At 40.9% G+C, this 16,790-nt stretch overlaps 1 protein-coding gene across 1 annotated transcript; it reads right to left on the reverse strand.

Moving 5' to 3' along the window:
• Positions 1-501: 501 nt before the first annotated feature.
• pxylp1 (2-phosphoxylose phosphatase 1) lies at positions 502-16,435 on the reverse strand. Its single transcript, XM_027148183.2, has 6 exons — positions 16,316-16,435; positions 13,089-13,230; positions 6,159-6,320; positions 5,885-6,011; positions 5,042-5,181; positions 502-3,300 (listed from the first exon to the last, which is right to left on the reverse strand). The coding sequence occupies exons 2-6, from the start codon at positions 13,165-13,167 to the stop codon at positions 2,312-2,314; spliced, it is 1,497 nt and encodes a 498-aa protein (XP_027003984.1). The 5' UTR covers positions 13,168-13,230; positions 16,316-16,435; the 3' UTR covers positions 502-2,311.
• Positions 16,436-16,790: the final 355 nt, after the last annotated feature.

Below are 16,790 nucleotides of genomic sequence, written 5' to 3' on the forward strand. Positions count from 1 at the left end.
ATCAGAGACTTCAAATCTGGTATCTGGTAAATCGTGTCATGAAAGAAAAATACTGGAAATGTGAAACAAAATATTTTGCATGTACATATATACAATTGCCAGAGATTTGGCTACTCATATTCCAGCATGTCTTTAGCAGCATTACCAAATAACAAAAAACACTTTCGTCATGGGGAAATGGTGGCCTAGTGTTATTCTACCGATCGCAAGGTTGTGAGCTCAAATCCCAGGTCCACCAAACTGCCACTGCTGGGCTCCTGAGCAACATACATACAATAAGTATATAAAAATGCAGTAATATGGTTTCAGTTAGCGCTCATTATTATACCTAATAGAGCTGTTGAATTCTTCATTCTGATTGGTCAGTATGTCTTAATTTGTCTTTATGTTCTAAAGATTGTTTTTTTTTTTTTTATTCCTTAGATATGCACCATTTGGGGGGGGGGTGTTGATTTTGTAGTATACTATATTATATTTTTGTCAAGAAATCATAACACAAAATCCGCTTACAATAGGACTTTATTGTAAAATGTGCTTTGATATTAAGGAATGTGCTTGAATATGATCATATTAATCCTAAAAAATAACAATCACAAATACAAAACCCATCAACATTCCCCCGCACAGACGTTTAACGCTCCCGTTTTTCCTCCATAACAAAAGCGCATACGTCATCGTACCATGCTAAAACGTATGAAAATACTCTTCGATTAGTAAAACACATCTATAACCATGAATTGCAGTGTATTTAAAAATCTTGCTCACTGCAGTTAGATGGGAATAAAGTGGCGGTGTGCGCCAAAATCTCCAAACTTTACAAAACTTTTAGAAAGCGTCCGTCGTACAAAAACAAGTCTGCAGACATAACGTGATAAACGTTTATCATCAAAATCCTTCTGATGTATGAATCAGTGTGATTGTTCTCAGGACTGTGCTGGTAATCAGTGGTTGATTTGCAAGTGTTGTTGAAATGCTTTTAAATGAAAAGCTGACAGGCTTCATATCAAACCTCATTGTGTTCGTTCAAACTCAGACGCACGGCAAATCAAAAGTGCTAGCGTCCGGTACTTCCTCGGTTCATCGTCTCGTCTACACCTGAAGAACGTTCATGTCTGGTTTTATTATTTTACTCAAACAAGATGATTTTTTTTAAGGCAAGTCAGTCAAATCTAAGGTATCGATGAAAACCATCTCGACTAACCCTAATTATAGGTTTGGGGTGATTTATTGCTTTACATCAGTGCTAGCTTTAACTTGCACTCGCTCGGATGTTTTGTTGTTTTGGTCTTCTTAACTACAGATATGTGGATTTATAGAACAGGACTAAAATAATGTGCAAAACTGGACAGGCTTGGTGCGTCTTCCTGGTCGATGCTTTAAACAACAACAGTATTCAAATGGCCTGAATATAAATAGAGATTTCTATGGTTTAGACTGATCGGGTTGCCATTATATCAAAATATTTCAAAGAACAAATCTGATTTGGTGTCTAAACACAAGGCAGTTAATGTTTCTATACAATATAATGATATGCTGCACACTCAATATTGCTTTTATTCAGGAACGAAGCTATCCAGGTTTCAAACATTTTCTTCTCGGAAAATCTCTGAATCACTTGATCCTGTTCACTACATAAGTTTAAAAAAAAGTTTAAGAAATAAAGTGAAGAGAACCTGTGAAGATGAAGTAAAAAAGTTTTGTAATAAAAGTCCTTCTTATCATATAGACCCCACTGTGTGTATTATAGTCTACAGTTACTGTCTAGTTCATATAAGTGGACTTTTGTATGCATGTAAACCAAAGGATTGTAGTAGAGGCTCATTTGCAACGAACACACGACAACTAAAGATCACAAAAAGTGTTAAATATGTACCTGCTCACTTTCACAACCATTTATAACTAAGCTGTTGTGTTGATGGGTTCCTGATAAAATCTTTTCAGAGAGCTTGTTGTACAGATCTAAGAGACTCTAACCACCAGAGGGACGAATCAAATGATGCTAAAGGGAAAGGAGTTGTCTAAGATTGTAGACATACCTATGATAATTAAAAAAAAAAAAAAAAAAAAAACATATTTGGTGTGTAAAAGCTTTAAGACTTTTTGTCGAGAGGAATTGTTGAAGATACGAATGTGCAAAAGACACGGATGCCCAAGTCACTTGTGAGACCAATTTAAAATGCTCTAGATGTTTAGTACAGCATTAAGTGTTCGATTAAATCAAAAGAAGAAGAAAAAAGAAATTACTAAGTACAGAAACCACTATCAGATAATAAAAGCCCAAAAATATACTCGGTTATTCCTATCTGTCAGTTCAGATGTCTCCCTGTGAAAAGTTTTTATGGCAGGCTTGATGGTAGCTGGTAGCATTCACTATATTAAACATGTCCCTTCTTACAAAGGACAAGAAATTACCCAGAGGACACAACGGCTGAGTGGAGTGGCGGTCATGGTCGTGGCAGAAGGCAGTTTCAAAGGTCAAGTCCTCTCCATTATAGAGCACACGCAAATAAGCGTTCGCTACACCTCCTCCTGTTCCCTTTGCATCTGGACGCTTCCACAGCTCAAATACCAAACGAGCAGCGAAACGTGGAAACCCTGCCCCCTCTAGGCCAAGGGCACTTAGCACTGGTGCCATGGTGATGTCATGAGCAGAGGCCAGTGCAAAGGCAGGCTCTGTGTTGCCATGGGCAGCTTTCTCCATGCGTAACGCTGTCTGGTTCAGGAAAGGATGTGCTGCAAGCACAGCAAAACGGCGGTAAATCCCTGCCGCCTTACGCTCCTGCTCGTCATCTCTCTGCTGCTGGCGAATCACAGCAAATTGTTGCAATGTTAGACAAGCCCCATTTTCGGAGGAAGGATATGTATGTGGGCTGGCACAGGGAAATGAGAGGCCATGGCAAAAGTGGCACAGCAGAGCGTCGATAGGATTGGCTGCCCGCATCGTACGTGTGGCCACGCCCAGCGTCTTCGCCATGGCGACATAAGTGCGCTCAAGTTCAGCATTAGAGGTGCGAAGACGGTATTGACGACGCTGCTCCTCATCCAGAAAGATGTTCCGTGCTGGACACTCACACAGCGAGCCACAGAACATAGTGCTCCTCTGATGCCGCACCAATACTTTTGACCAATCAAAATTCGGCAGGAAACCATAGAGAAGTGCCAAGCCGCTCTGTAGGGTGCGGCTCTTAGCAGTAGTCTCCACCCATAGATGCTGTGATGACCAATCAGGAGGAAGCAGCTTGTGGTGCTTGAGGTAAGTTTGGTGCAGGAGTGCGCCATTTTTTAAATGCTGAACCACACCTGAGATAGAGAGAGAAGAAATACAAAGAGAAGTTAAGAACAACAACATAGAGACAGGGGAGAGGAAAACAAAATGATGTGGGCATATTGGAGGAGGATGAGGAAGAGAATGATGATGATGATGATGATGAGGATCTTGTATGGTTTTTAACATTTCACCACCACACAAAGTGACGCATAGTGTTTTAACCATTTTGTACTATTAGCACTTTTTTTTTACTGAAATCAAATTTGTTACACTCAGGGGAAAAAAAAGGATAAATCCTAAATCCTTAAATATGATTCAGTTTGTCCCCCTGGCGGCCCTTTTAAAGAAGGTTCTAAATAGAACCCATTTAGGAAAATCTTCACCTTTTAACTATCCGAAGAAAACCTGAGAATGCTTTTTATCCTTAAAGTATACATACAGTCCAGCCTCCTGTTGGTCCAGCGGCAGGATCACACGCTCTCATTACCACTGCCCGGGTTAGATTCCTGTGCAGAAAACTAACCCGAACACTGAAGAGTGAACTCTCAGTGCCCGTTCCAAGCCCAGATAAAATGGGAGGGTTGCATCAGGAAGGGCATCCGGCATAAATCTTGCGCCAAAAATCTAATATGTGGACCATATGATCGGATGTGGCGATCGAAAGGTAGTGTGCTGTGCTTTCCAATGAGTGTGTGTTACTTAAATAGAAATCGTCACCTCTGGATGAAGAGTAAAGAGATACACTCCTGAACAAAATCCAAGGAAAATATTACAAGTATTCAGGTTGTAAGTACTTCTTCAATATGGCAAAAAAAGAAACAAGAGCAAGAGACAAAAAATAGAGAGTAGACAATTTAATGAAAACAGGCTGGCCATCAGCTGATCAAAAGGTTAAAAGCACAGCCTTTAAAAGTCTTTAATGCCGTTCAGACAATCAGACTGTCATGATCTCCTGATGGAAAAAAGCAAAAAGGCTTTCTGTTTTTGAACGTGGCAGGAGTGTTGAGCTGCACAAGCAAGGGCTCTCGAGGTTGGGTTCAGTAAGACGGTCATTTTAGATTTCTTAAAAGATCCTGAGAGTTATGGGACAATAAATCAAGTCGTAGACTTCACCTGCACTGAGCCGGAGGATCCGACCTACTGTGCATGAAGACACAGGCCGATCCTCGACCCAAATTAAGTCCATTACTGATACTGACTGCAGCCCAATAAACATAAGGCATCTGCGAGAGAAGGGCTTAAAAAAACAAAAAACGTATTTGAAAGCCACGTCTCCTCCACCATGTTTTCTACCTGGCATAGTGGAGGAGATATTCCTTTTTCTTGCAGGGGCGTCAAACAGCGGCTGGCTATTTGGACATGTTGCAGAAGGCATCCTTCTTGACTGAGGGCCCTCGTCTGTGTGGTAATGACTGGGTCTTTCAACAGGACAAAGCTGCAATTCACAACGCCTGCCTGATGGACAACAACATTGTACTTCTGGACCATCCTGCGTGTTCCCCTGATCTAAATCCCCTTGAGAATGTTTGGGGATGGATGGCAACAGAAGGTTACAGAAACGGATGTCAGTTCCAGAATGTTGATGCCCTTCATGAAGCAATCTTCACCACATGGAGCAACATTCCCACCAGCCTCTTGGAAACAGTTGCATCAACATGCAGAAACGAGTGTTTGAGGTTATTAACAAGAACAGTGGGGCTTCTCACTAGTGAGTCTTTTTTGACACTTTTAGTTGTGTGTGTGGTGTATGTAGGTTGTGCGGTCATTAACTACCTGTCTGTGTGAGCTCGCCTAGCTCACAGGTGCTATGATTGGGTACTCTGGCCAGTGAGCTCAGCGATGCATCCCAGTGGCCACGCCCACCCTGGGTCATGTGACTGACGAAGGAGGCCAGCAGAGGGTGAGAGGGTTTTCTGGAGGGGGTAAAAAAAAAAAAAAACAACTAGTGTGACAATGCAAAAGTAATAGGTTGCCTTCACCACTAGGGGGCATTAAAGCAATACACTATACATGATGTAAGCCCAAGTAGCACCGGATCAATAAAGCTCGAGTGTGTGTGAGTGTTTAATAAAAACCTAATAAGGGTGGAGAGCAAAAGAAAAAAGAGGGTAAGAGACGATTTATAAAGATTAGAATAAATCTACCAACATGGGTATATTATGGGATTAGATTAATAACTCTTCATAGTCCAACTGACTTCTGAGAACCGTGTTTGTTTCCATGGTTTCACTTCAGTGTCCCGAACAAACACTTTCAGATGAAAGAGACTGTGTCGAACAAATCGGTGTGAAAGTGAGAGAGAATATTACAGCTAGAGAATCTGCTCATACACTAGAAACAGACTGGAAAGATATCGCCAAGAAAACACTCATTTGAACTGACAAAATTATTTCTTTGGCTGAAAAAAAAAGAGAAAAAAATCTCTTTTCTAGGTTGTTCCCGCTAGTACGCTGGGATTGAACCGGTGGAACCAAGTGCCTTGTTATACCTGGGCATACATGTAAGAATTCTCTTCCTACTGACAGAAAACAAAAACTTTTTAATGAGGCTAAAGTTTTCGACAGTTTTCCTTCTGTAACATAGGCTTGGCTAATCATGTCTATTAAATTCTCTTGCCTGTGAGGTGACAGCGTGCAGTCGATGGCTGGTCTCTTGGTCTGAGGTATGGAGTAGAGCGGGTAACGGTCGCCATGGCGAATCATCACCTGTACAAAGAGCAGCTTGTAGTCTGCCAGACTGTGACCTACACACAACAAAACCCACACATGATAAACAAAGTGTGTAAACATGTGAGCTTATGTGGTCCGAACTGAAAACGATGGGCTGAGTTGCAGTGTTGCATATATGTTGTATATATTTATTTGTGTGTAGAGGGCAGTGGATATCTCACCCTCGCGTGTGTGTTCTGTGTGATTTGGCAGGTTGCAGTATCGGTAAGCATCACTGATCGGGTCAAGTTCTGGAGGCTCTGTATGGACCACTGGGTTTCCCCTTTTCCTGCTTTTACCGAGTGTCCCAACTTCTGCAAGCGGATTGGTTGGTATTGGTTGCACTGTTAGGAAGAGAGACCGAGAGAGATAAACAGACAGAAAAGCAGAGAGCGAGAGAGTGCAAAAGAGAGAGAAAGAGAGAGAGAATAAACAGAGAGAGAGAGAATGAGAGAAACAACAAGAGAGAGAAGATGAGAATGAATACACTAAAGCAGGGATGTCAAACTCAAATTCACAGGGGGCCAAAATATAAAACTGAGATAAAGTCACGGGCCAAACTGAATATTTATTAAAAAATTAACTGCAACTGATGTGTAATGTTCAACCTTTGTCATATGGAAACAAACTTTAGTTTTGCTTAAACACAGGATTTGGAACAACCAGAGCTTGATATTACAAACACATAAGAAATTAAATTCAGAATAAAAGACACATCAGTGGTGTTCATGTCGCAAACTTTCACCATACACTTTTTGACAAACTCTCCCTCATTAAAGAGCTCGGCAGATTTTGCTGTCTCTGCTTCCCAAAATAAAGCTTTACAGCCTTTACAGCAGCTTCATTTTTTGATTTTGCTTTCATGAACATGCAAAACCATGCTGGGAAACCAGACTTTTTTTCATCTCCTCCGCCTTCTGGAGCTTCTGCTTTAGGTCCAGGTCCTTATACTTCTCATAATGTTTCGTTTCATAGTGTCTCCTTATGTTATATTCTTTCGTTACAGACACGTTAGCTCCGTTAGCACACAAGACAAACCGGTCTGTCCTTTATATTTGTGAACAGACAATCGGCCTCCCTCCTGTCTTAAAAGCTCCTATTGTCCATCTTTCATTTGGCAGTGGAATTAACTTGCCCGATGTGACTGTAACATGGTTGTTAACGACGGTCAACAGAGAATGAGGGGCGCTTGCTGTTCGTCAATACAGTGGCAAGGCATTCTGGGATTTGTAGTATTAGCGGAGCATGCGGCTAGCCAGCTGTAATGCACACTTGAGATGATCTCGCGGGCCAAATTTGGCCCATGGGGCAAAGTTTGACACCCCTGCACTAGATGGTACAAACATCCCACAGAGTCCCTGCATGCAGATTTCTGCAGAAATTTTCTATACATTTCCGACCGTCTCAGACCAACAGTGCTCAGAAAAGTCTAATCAAATTCAAACAAATGACTGAAGAGATGAAGAGAGTGTATCTCTAGCACTGGCACAGTCAGACCCAAAACCAGTCCAGATTACAGGAGAACCTGGCACACAGGAGACCCTGGTGCACAGGAGAACCTGGTGCACAGGAGACCCTGGTGCACAGGAGAACCTGGCAAACAGGAGACCCTGGCTGCCCATAAAACTCCAACACACACGCACCACAAACACACAAGCGCACCATGAACACACATGGACACACACTACAGAACACAACCTGTACACTGATAATGTACACAGAAGCCTTACATGTAAGTTTTGTTAACTTGTTTTGTTCTTTGAATATACATTTTTTTTCTCCCTGTGTGTTTAGCTCTTTTCTCCCTTGTTGTTCAATGGGTTTGTAATGATTACATATACACATACAGAATGTATATTACTCATATAACTTTGCTTTTTTACATTCATGCAAATAAAGCACTACTGAACTGAACAGACTGCAGCACCCAGATGAAGCCTCGCTGTCCTGAGCGAACATTGCAGCTTTGTGTGAAGAACACTTCAGCATGCCTCTTGCTTCTCACACACATTAGACACCCTTTATACTCTCATGCCTCTGATTTTATTGATTTTTCCAAAAAAAAAAAAAAAAAAGGCCCTGCTTTTTTTTTTTTTCCAAAACAGAAAGTCGGTTGCATCTTTGAACGTTACACTGCATTTAAAAAGAGGACATTTGTGTTAAAGATTGTATACAGCATCAGAGGATTGGCAGAGAGAGACAGATATTCGTATGTATATTGTGTTTTTATACAAAACAAATCTTTAATCTGTACAAGTGTGTTCGGTGGAATTACTTGTTTACAAAATGAACCCATGACTACTTCTTCTCCGACTCTCGGGTTTTCCCGTTAGGGGTCGCTACAGCGAATCATCGGTTTCCACCTAGCGCTATCCTCGTCATCCTCTACTCTCACACCAATTAACCTCATGTCCTCTTTCAACACCTCCATATATCTCCTCTTTGGCCTTCCTCTTGACTTCTTACCTGGCAGCTCCATCTCCAACATCCTTCTACCAATATAACCATCTCCCTCCTCTGCGCATGTCCAAACCCTCTCAGTCTAGCCTCTCTGACCTCGTCCCCAAAACACACAACCCTCTCTGTCCCTCTGATGTGCTCCTTCCTAATCCTGTCCATCCTCTGAGAGAACCCCAACATCCTCATCTCAGTCTCATGTCTTTTCCTCGCTGCTACGGTCTCTAACACATACAAAAATGAACTTATGACCTTCAGTTTATTTTTCCCTGAACACATTCCACACAAAAGGGTTATTTTAGCTCATTTAAATGTTAATCTTTTCATTTTAAGAAAACCTTAAATCAGATCGGTCATGAGTTGCCGTTGTCAGAATGACTTTGTGAGCGCTTACTGGTCATTTGTGGCTTTTTAATATAAAATCATACACGTTGATTATCATACTTTACTTAAAAAACTGCTCAGATATCTTAAAACAAACTTTTTTCTTCCTAGATCACACTTATCCTTCAATAGTCGATGAGAATTTTCTCTGATTCACGAAACTTTATGAATTATTAAAGTCTAAACTGTGTTGCAAGTTTCTGCAAACCAAGATCAATTTTTTTTACTAATATCCTTTAGTAGTGTGAAAACTTTTGTGCACAAACACACACACAAAAAATAAAAATAACACAAAATAAAATAAAGTTAAAATGCATACAACAACTCCAGCAAGTGTAATACTTAAAAACATGACTGTTGGTAAGTAATAGAAAATGAATAAATTGGTGTGAAGGATTTTTGGTGGAAATTTAAAATGAATACAAATTCTGTAAATAATAAGTTTTAATTAAATCATTAAATGATAATTGCTTATTAACTGTATTCTGTGTCTCACTCTGAAAATACACCACTGCTATTTTAAATGCCTGGCTTCTGTTTCCTAACAGGAAATTTCCTATAATCAGTGGAAACAGCTTGGCATTGCAGTGTCTCAAATCTCTAAACTTCTAGGTGAGAGTTTAACAGTTATAGTCCATGTTCCCCATCGATGCGATTCAAAGCACGTACACCAGACTGAATAAGGTATACAAAATAATAAGAAAGCATACAAAAAATACCTAATACAGCAAAACATGTCTCATGGAGGTGCAGAAAGCACAGACACACTCTAACACAACAATTTAACATCATGTCGATTCAAACTTACCAGAAAACAAGAGAAGAACAAGAAGATGTGTCTGGAAATGAGCCGGCATTTTAGTGCGTGTGTGTGTGTTATAGTGACAACATCTGCACAGCATCTGAATGTGTTTCTCTGTATGTGTGTGTGTGTGTGTGTGAGTGAGAGAGAGAGAGAGAGAGAGTGTGAGTGTGTGTGTGTGTTTGTGTGTGTGAGAGAGAGAGAGAGATTGTGTGTGTGTGTGTGTGTGTGTGTGTGAGAGAGAGAGAGAGATTGTGTGTGTGTGTGTTTGTGTGTGTGAGAGAGAGAGAGAGATTGTGTGTGTGTGTGTGTGTGTGTGTCCACTCCTCACTGGAGTCTATTCAGACTCAAGACTTTTCCCTTGTTCCGACCTGCTTACACACACACTGACCAATCCTCTTATACACACACACACACACACACACACACACACGGTCCCCACATAGTTACAGTCAGACAAAGAGCCCTTTGTAGCCTGTAGCCTTACAGCAGACTACAAAATAGTATAGAGAAAAGGAAAGAGATGGAGAGATGGATGGTGTCTCCCTGTAGCTAAAGGAAACCCTGAAGCTTGCTATGAGCGTGAGCTCTTATATTACTGTGCAGCATAGTAATGTAATCTTTAAGTGGTTGCCTTGTTTAAACTGAATGCCAATTTAAATAATATAGGTTTGAATTTTAGTTAAAATGTATTCACACACACACACACACACACAATATACAAACACAAAAAAAAACCAGCAAGTTTACATGTAAACTTATTGTGTGATGTTGGTCGGATTTGAAAAGATCGGATATGTAAATATAAGGATGGAAACTGTCTGGCTTTCGATATTCAGCTAACATAAACAATGTTAGTGATTGATGTCTCTCTTTACTGCAATACATTTGATTAACTAAACATTATTACAGCCCAGCGTTATCATTATTACATTAATTAGGGGGATTTGGGAGCTCAGCAGTTAAGATGTTGGATTACTGATTGGAAGGTTATGAGTTCAAATCCCACACAGGCATTTGTGGGATATGATGAGGATATTCTACAAATTCACTTGTGAATGTCCAAGCATTTTAAATAAAGAATTTTCATTTAATCATTCATTTTCATTCTTTCCATACTAAACACAGTAACACACTGTTCTAGATTAACTAATTGACTGTTTTACTCATGCATGATCTGGTTCGGTTTCACAGATCTGGCAACCCTGCTCTCTTCCCACTCATTAATGTGTAGTGGCACGTATCAGCGAGCTGAAAGACAGAGCGACAGGATTTCAGATGAAATTCAGCCTGCTTTCAGCTCCTGTTTGTAAAGAATGAATAAGTAATGACTTTAGCAAGACTGAGAGAGAGAGAGAGAGAGAGAGAGAGAGAGAGAGAGAGAGAGAGAGAGAGAGAGAGAAGAAGAAAGGTAACAAAGAGACTTCAAAAAAATCATCAATCAAGAAAAGACAAGGTTTAGACTCGAGTGACCTCTGTTCTCTTTCTGAAGGAGCTCAAGAACAAACAAACCTGTGCTGTACTTAACTGTGCTTTTGTGTGCCACAAGCTTATCAGTTACTGCCTTCATGCTGTAACAACAGACCTTAGAGCTCATATGGACGCTTAATTCTGGAGATCCAGTCAGGAAAAGAGGATGTGGAGTCAAGTTGACCACCACATGTACTGTATAAACAACCATCCAGACATTATTCTGTGTCCTGTCATATTTCTTTAACTTAATCATCAGCAGAAGCGAGAATAATTTGACTTGTCAACCCAAAGACCATAGTTTATTCCACACTGATAGAACGGCTCATCCTCTCCATCGTTTAATAAAATCTGTTACGACTCTGAAAAGCTGGAGGGCTGTGTTGGGTGGGCTGTGTTGGGTGGGCTGTGTTGGGTGGGCTGATCGATGGACTGACTGATTTTTCTCCCACCAAAATACATCCTTACTTCTAAATCTAGACAAAATGTAGCAACAGGATAAAGTACATAGTGAATGTAAATAAATGTCACAATATGACAAACTAGTAATCAAAATCAATTCCGCTAAAAAAAAAAAATAAACATAACATTTATTTTATATTTATAACCATTTATATTTTATATAACAAAATAATAATTGTAACTCAAAAAAAAAAAAAATTTTAAAAAAATTTAATTGAAAAAGTGACATGACATACGGCTAAGTACGGTGACCCATACTCAATTTGTTCTCTGTGTACACACACACCGTGAACACACACCCGGCGCAGTGCGCAGCCATTTATGCTGCGGCGCCGGGGGGGCAGTTGGGGGTTCGGTGCCTTGCTCAAGGGCACCTCAGTCATGGCCGGCCCGAGACACAAACCCACAACCTTAGGGTTAGAAGTCAGACTCTCTAAACATTAGGCCACGACTTCCCCCTTTATTGTACCCAATGACATTTTTTTAAACAAATATCTGGAGTTTTTTTATGTTTTATTATAAGTTCATGCTCATTTATAATAATGTCGCATTCCAATATGTTATTGTTTTTATGGTAACAGGGACATGATATAAGGCACATTATATCTGAATAAGAAAAGTGTAGTTATTTACAAGAGAAACATCTTTAATATGGTGAAACTTTCTATAAGGAATAGTTTATATGAGATTTATAGACGGTATGTTTTCTCTGTAGCAGGACGAGATGCATCTATTTAAAAAGAGAAAAACCAGACAGAGTGATAAAGGAAAGAGGAATAATAACAGTAGAACCGGTTCTCCACATTTTACATTAAATTAAATGTGACTATGAATAGTTAGTACAATGAGACAAGATGTGTTGTAATCATTGGCAAACTAAAGTGGTAAAAAAAAACTTTTTTAGGATGCAGTTAAAACAACAATTCTCATGTTTTCAGGGTATTAACAGTACATTTTAGTAACAGTAACTCTGTTACTCGCATCAATACCAATTATCAATGATATACGGATGCAGCAGTGACATCACAAAGAAACAATAGTACGGCTTTGTGAATCTTATTATCTGCTCGATCTCCGATCCTAATGTGACTCTAAATGAGTGTCTGATTAAAGGCAGGCTTAAGGATCTGAGATCGAGCAGGATTTGAGCAAGAAATAACAGAGGATGTGTTGGTAAAGTGAAGCAGAGTTTCTGTTACTTACCTGATGTGGACTGATCTCATTTAATTTAGGATTAAAACCGTGTGTTAATCCTAAAGATCAATAATCCTACTGACTCAAAGTCTTTGCTAATACTAACTCTAAAGCATATGGATAATGATGCACATGTGAATAAATAAAGCAGGTTCAAATTATTATTATTATTATTTATAGATTTGCTATCAAAGTATATAGTTAGAACATTTTTTCCCAAAACATCAAGCTAACATTTTTTTATTGCCATATGCCCAGATTATGATTTTTTTTCTTCAACTGTACACACACTCACACACCCATATACACCCTCACACACCCATACACACCCACTCACACTTACAGTATTGAATGCTGAAGCTTAGCACAGCTAGCACCAAGCCAACCACCAGCAGCAGGATGAAGCGATTCCGTGCCAGCATTGTGTTGCGATTGGTCCAGACACCTGTCCATCAGCCATCCATGCACTGCAAACTTTTTGCCACCTGAACACAAAGGGCAGATCAATTACATCAAATTCAGCCTTTAAAACTTACTTACCACGGACATGAGAAGTTCACCATACATACTCACTGATACACAAAATATATCTCAGTACAGTAGGTACAATTACAGACCGAAGTCCTGTTAGAAAAATCTTTCTTTCTGACTCACACACATGCAACAAGCAACCAGCTATTACCACCGTCCCAGAGTAGAAACCTGTCATTACGCTTAAACAGAGGCATGAGGATCACAGGAATCACAGGAATAATGCAAACTCTTTGCTCATTATTTCCAGAACCAAGTCATTCATGTTTCTCACGTTTCAGTGTTTTAAAAGAAGCAGTTAATGTAGATAGTTGTAGATGTAGATGTAGATGTACATAACTTAGTATATTTATAGTAAATATACTAAATTATTCATTCATTCATTCATTTTTTACCGCTTATCCGAACTTCTCGGGTCACGGGGAGCCTGTGCCTATCTCAGGCGTCATCGGGCATCGAGGCAGGATACACCCTGGACGGAGTGCCAACCCATCACAGGGCACACACACACTCTCATTCACTCACACACTCTGGACAATTTTCCAGAGATGCCAATCAACCTACCATGCATGTCTTTGGACCGGGGGAGGAAACCGGAGTACCCAGAGGAAACCCCCGAGGCACGGGGAGAACATGTAAACTCCACACACACAAGGCGGAGACGGGAATCGAACCCCCAACCCTGGAGGTGTGAGGCAACTATGCTAACCACTAAGCCACCGTGCCCCCACTATTATACTAAATTAGAATGAAATAAAAAATTAAATATGGCACAACTATGACTTTGGACTCGAGGAAAGCAATGAAGGGGGGAAAAAAAAGAGTGGCACTACAGGAGCTTTGACAAATCCACAGGTCAGATGGCAGAAGGTGTTCACAGGGCAAACACTCCGAAAAAACGATTATTATGTTAGAGACATACGAGATGTCTGACGTTTGCCAAAACACTGCAAGCATGGCAGAAATAGTTCTCTGATGTGATGAGAGCGAAACTAAAAAAAGCACTGCGTCTGCTACAAACCCAGCACTGAACACACACCTGAGAACACCATCAGCACAGCAAAGCATGGTGGTGGTAGCATCATGTTGCATGTTATTCTTAGTTGCCTCTTGGTACCTGGCCACTCACTGGAAGATGGCCTCCTGTGTGTGTGTGTGTGTGTGTGTGTGTGTGTGTGTGTGTGTGTGTGTGTGTGTGTGTGTGTGTGTGGTAAAAACGTGGTCTCTGGCTTTTGCACTGCACACGATACACAACACTACTTTACCAAGTTTTACCAAAATACTGATATGCTGCAAGGCGCTGTGATACACTGACTTACACACACACACACACGCACTCACTCAATCTCACTCACACACTCACAACGCTCTCACAACTCACTCACTCTCACACACACACACACTCTCACACACACACACACACACTCTCTCACACACACACTCTCACACACACACTCTCACACACACACTCTCACACACACACTCTCACACACACACTCTCACACACTCTCACACTCTCACACACTCTCACACTCTCACACACACACTCTCACACACACACACACTCTCACACACCCCACACTCCTACTCACACTCTCCCACACCACACTCTCACACACCACACACTCTCCCCCCACACACTCACACACACCACTCTCACACTCCACACCACTCTCACACACACACCACTCTCACACACACACACCACCTCCCACACACACACTCTCACAACACACACTCTCACACACACACTCTCACAACACACCCACAAATCACTCTCACACACACACACTCTCACCCACACCACCTCACACACACACTCTCACACACACCCTCTCCCACACTCACACACACTCTCACCCACACTCACACACACTCTCACACAAACACACAAACTCTCACACTCTCACACACACACTCTCACAACACAACACGCTCACACACACACGTCTCAACACACCACTCACTCTCACACACTCACTCTCACACACTCCTCATCTCTACACAACTCACTCTCAACACACACTCTCACACACACACTCTCACACACACACTCTCACACACTCACTCTCACACACACACTCTCACACACACACTCTCACACACTCACTCTCACAACTCACACACTCACTCTCACAACTCACACACTCACTCTCACAACTCACACACTCACTCTCACAACTCACTCTCACAACTCACTCTCACAACTCACTCTCACACACTCACTCTCACAACTCACACACTCACTCTCACAACTCACACACTCACAACTCACTCTCACAACTCACTCTCACAACTCACTCTCACAACTCACTCTCACAACTCACTCTCACAACTCACACACTCACTCTCACAACTCACACACTCACTCTCACAACTCACTCTCACAACTCACACACACACACACACACACACACACACACACACAACTCACACACTCACTCTCACACAACTCACACACTCACTCTCACACAACTCACACACTCACTCTCACAACTCACACACTCACTCTCACAACTCACACACACACACACACACACACACACACACACACTCACTCTCACAACTCACACACTCACACACACACACACTCACACACACACACACTCACACACACACACACTCACACACACACACACTCACACACACACTCACTCTCACAACTCACTCACTCTCACAACTCACTCACTCTCACACACTCTCTCACTCTCACACACTCACTCACTCTCACACACTCACTCACTCTCACACACTCACTCTCACACACACACACTCACTCTCACACACACACACTCACTCTCACACACACACACACTCACTCACTCTCACACACTCACACACACACACACACACACTCTCACACACACACAACATCTGTACACTAGTTGTTCACATCACTGCACAAACATCTGCCTGCACTGAGTCAGTGTCACGTTTACAGTCTCACTAACACGAGAAAAGACAGAAAACAAGTCGAGTGCAGCATCACAGGCTGATATTACAGTCTGCAGTCAAGGAATTAAAGAAAAGCAAATTTACCTGCAGATGAACACAATCAGCTGTGCAGCCCGGAGAGAACATCTAACGGGAATGAAGCAAAACAGGACAGCACATAGTGGCGTGTGGTTGCCAGATTAGTATACAACACGTTTATTCGTCATTTTTTATAAGGCATTCACTAGTGTCAAAATAAAAGTCAACTACTGAGTACATAAACAAACAAACAAATATATATATATATATATATATAAATAAATAAGTCGTTAAAAAAGTACTAAAGTACATAATAAATTAAGTAAGCACTTATGTAATTGACTACACAAGTACATTAGTAATATCTTATAAAATAAGCTTTTAAAAACCATATAACAAATAAATAAATACATAATAGATAAAGAACTTAAAGAATCGTGTATGTTGGATGAGTGTGGAATATCAATAAAATGTTATTACATTGAATGGTATTTGATTAGGTAGCTAAACCTCTTCTTAGCTAAATTTTTAAACCCTACAC

Source organism: Tachysurus fulvidraco, chromosome 11 (assembly GCF_022655615.1).
Source record: "Tachysurus fulvidraco isolate hzauxx_2018 chromosome 11, HZAU_PFXX_2.0, whole genome shotgun sequence".
Classification (NCBI taxonomy): domain Eukaryota; kingdom Metazoa; phylum Chordata; class Actinopteri; order Siluriformes; family Bagridae; genus Tachysurus; species Tachysurus fulvidraco.

Excerpts from the sequence above, each read along its gene's own strand:
- pxylp1 (XM_027148183.2), bottom strand. The coding sequence starts at position 13,167 with ATGCTGGCACGGAATCGCTTCATCCTGCTGCTGGTGGTTGGCTTGGTG. Across the intron at positions 6,321-13,088 it reads AAGCTTCAGCATTCAATACT|TGCAACCAATACCAACCAAT; the intron begins GTAAGTGTGAGT and ends TCTTCCTAACAG. Across the intron at positions 3,301-5,041 it reads AGGCGAGCTCACACAGACAG|GTGTGGTTCAGCATTTAAAA; the intron begins GTAGTTAATGAC and ends TCTCTATCTCAG.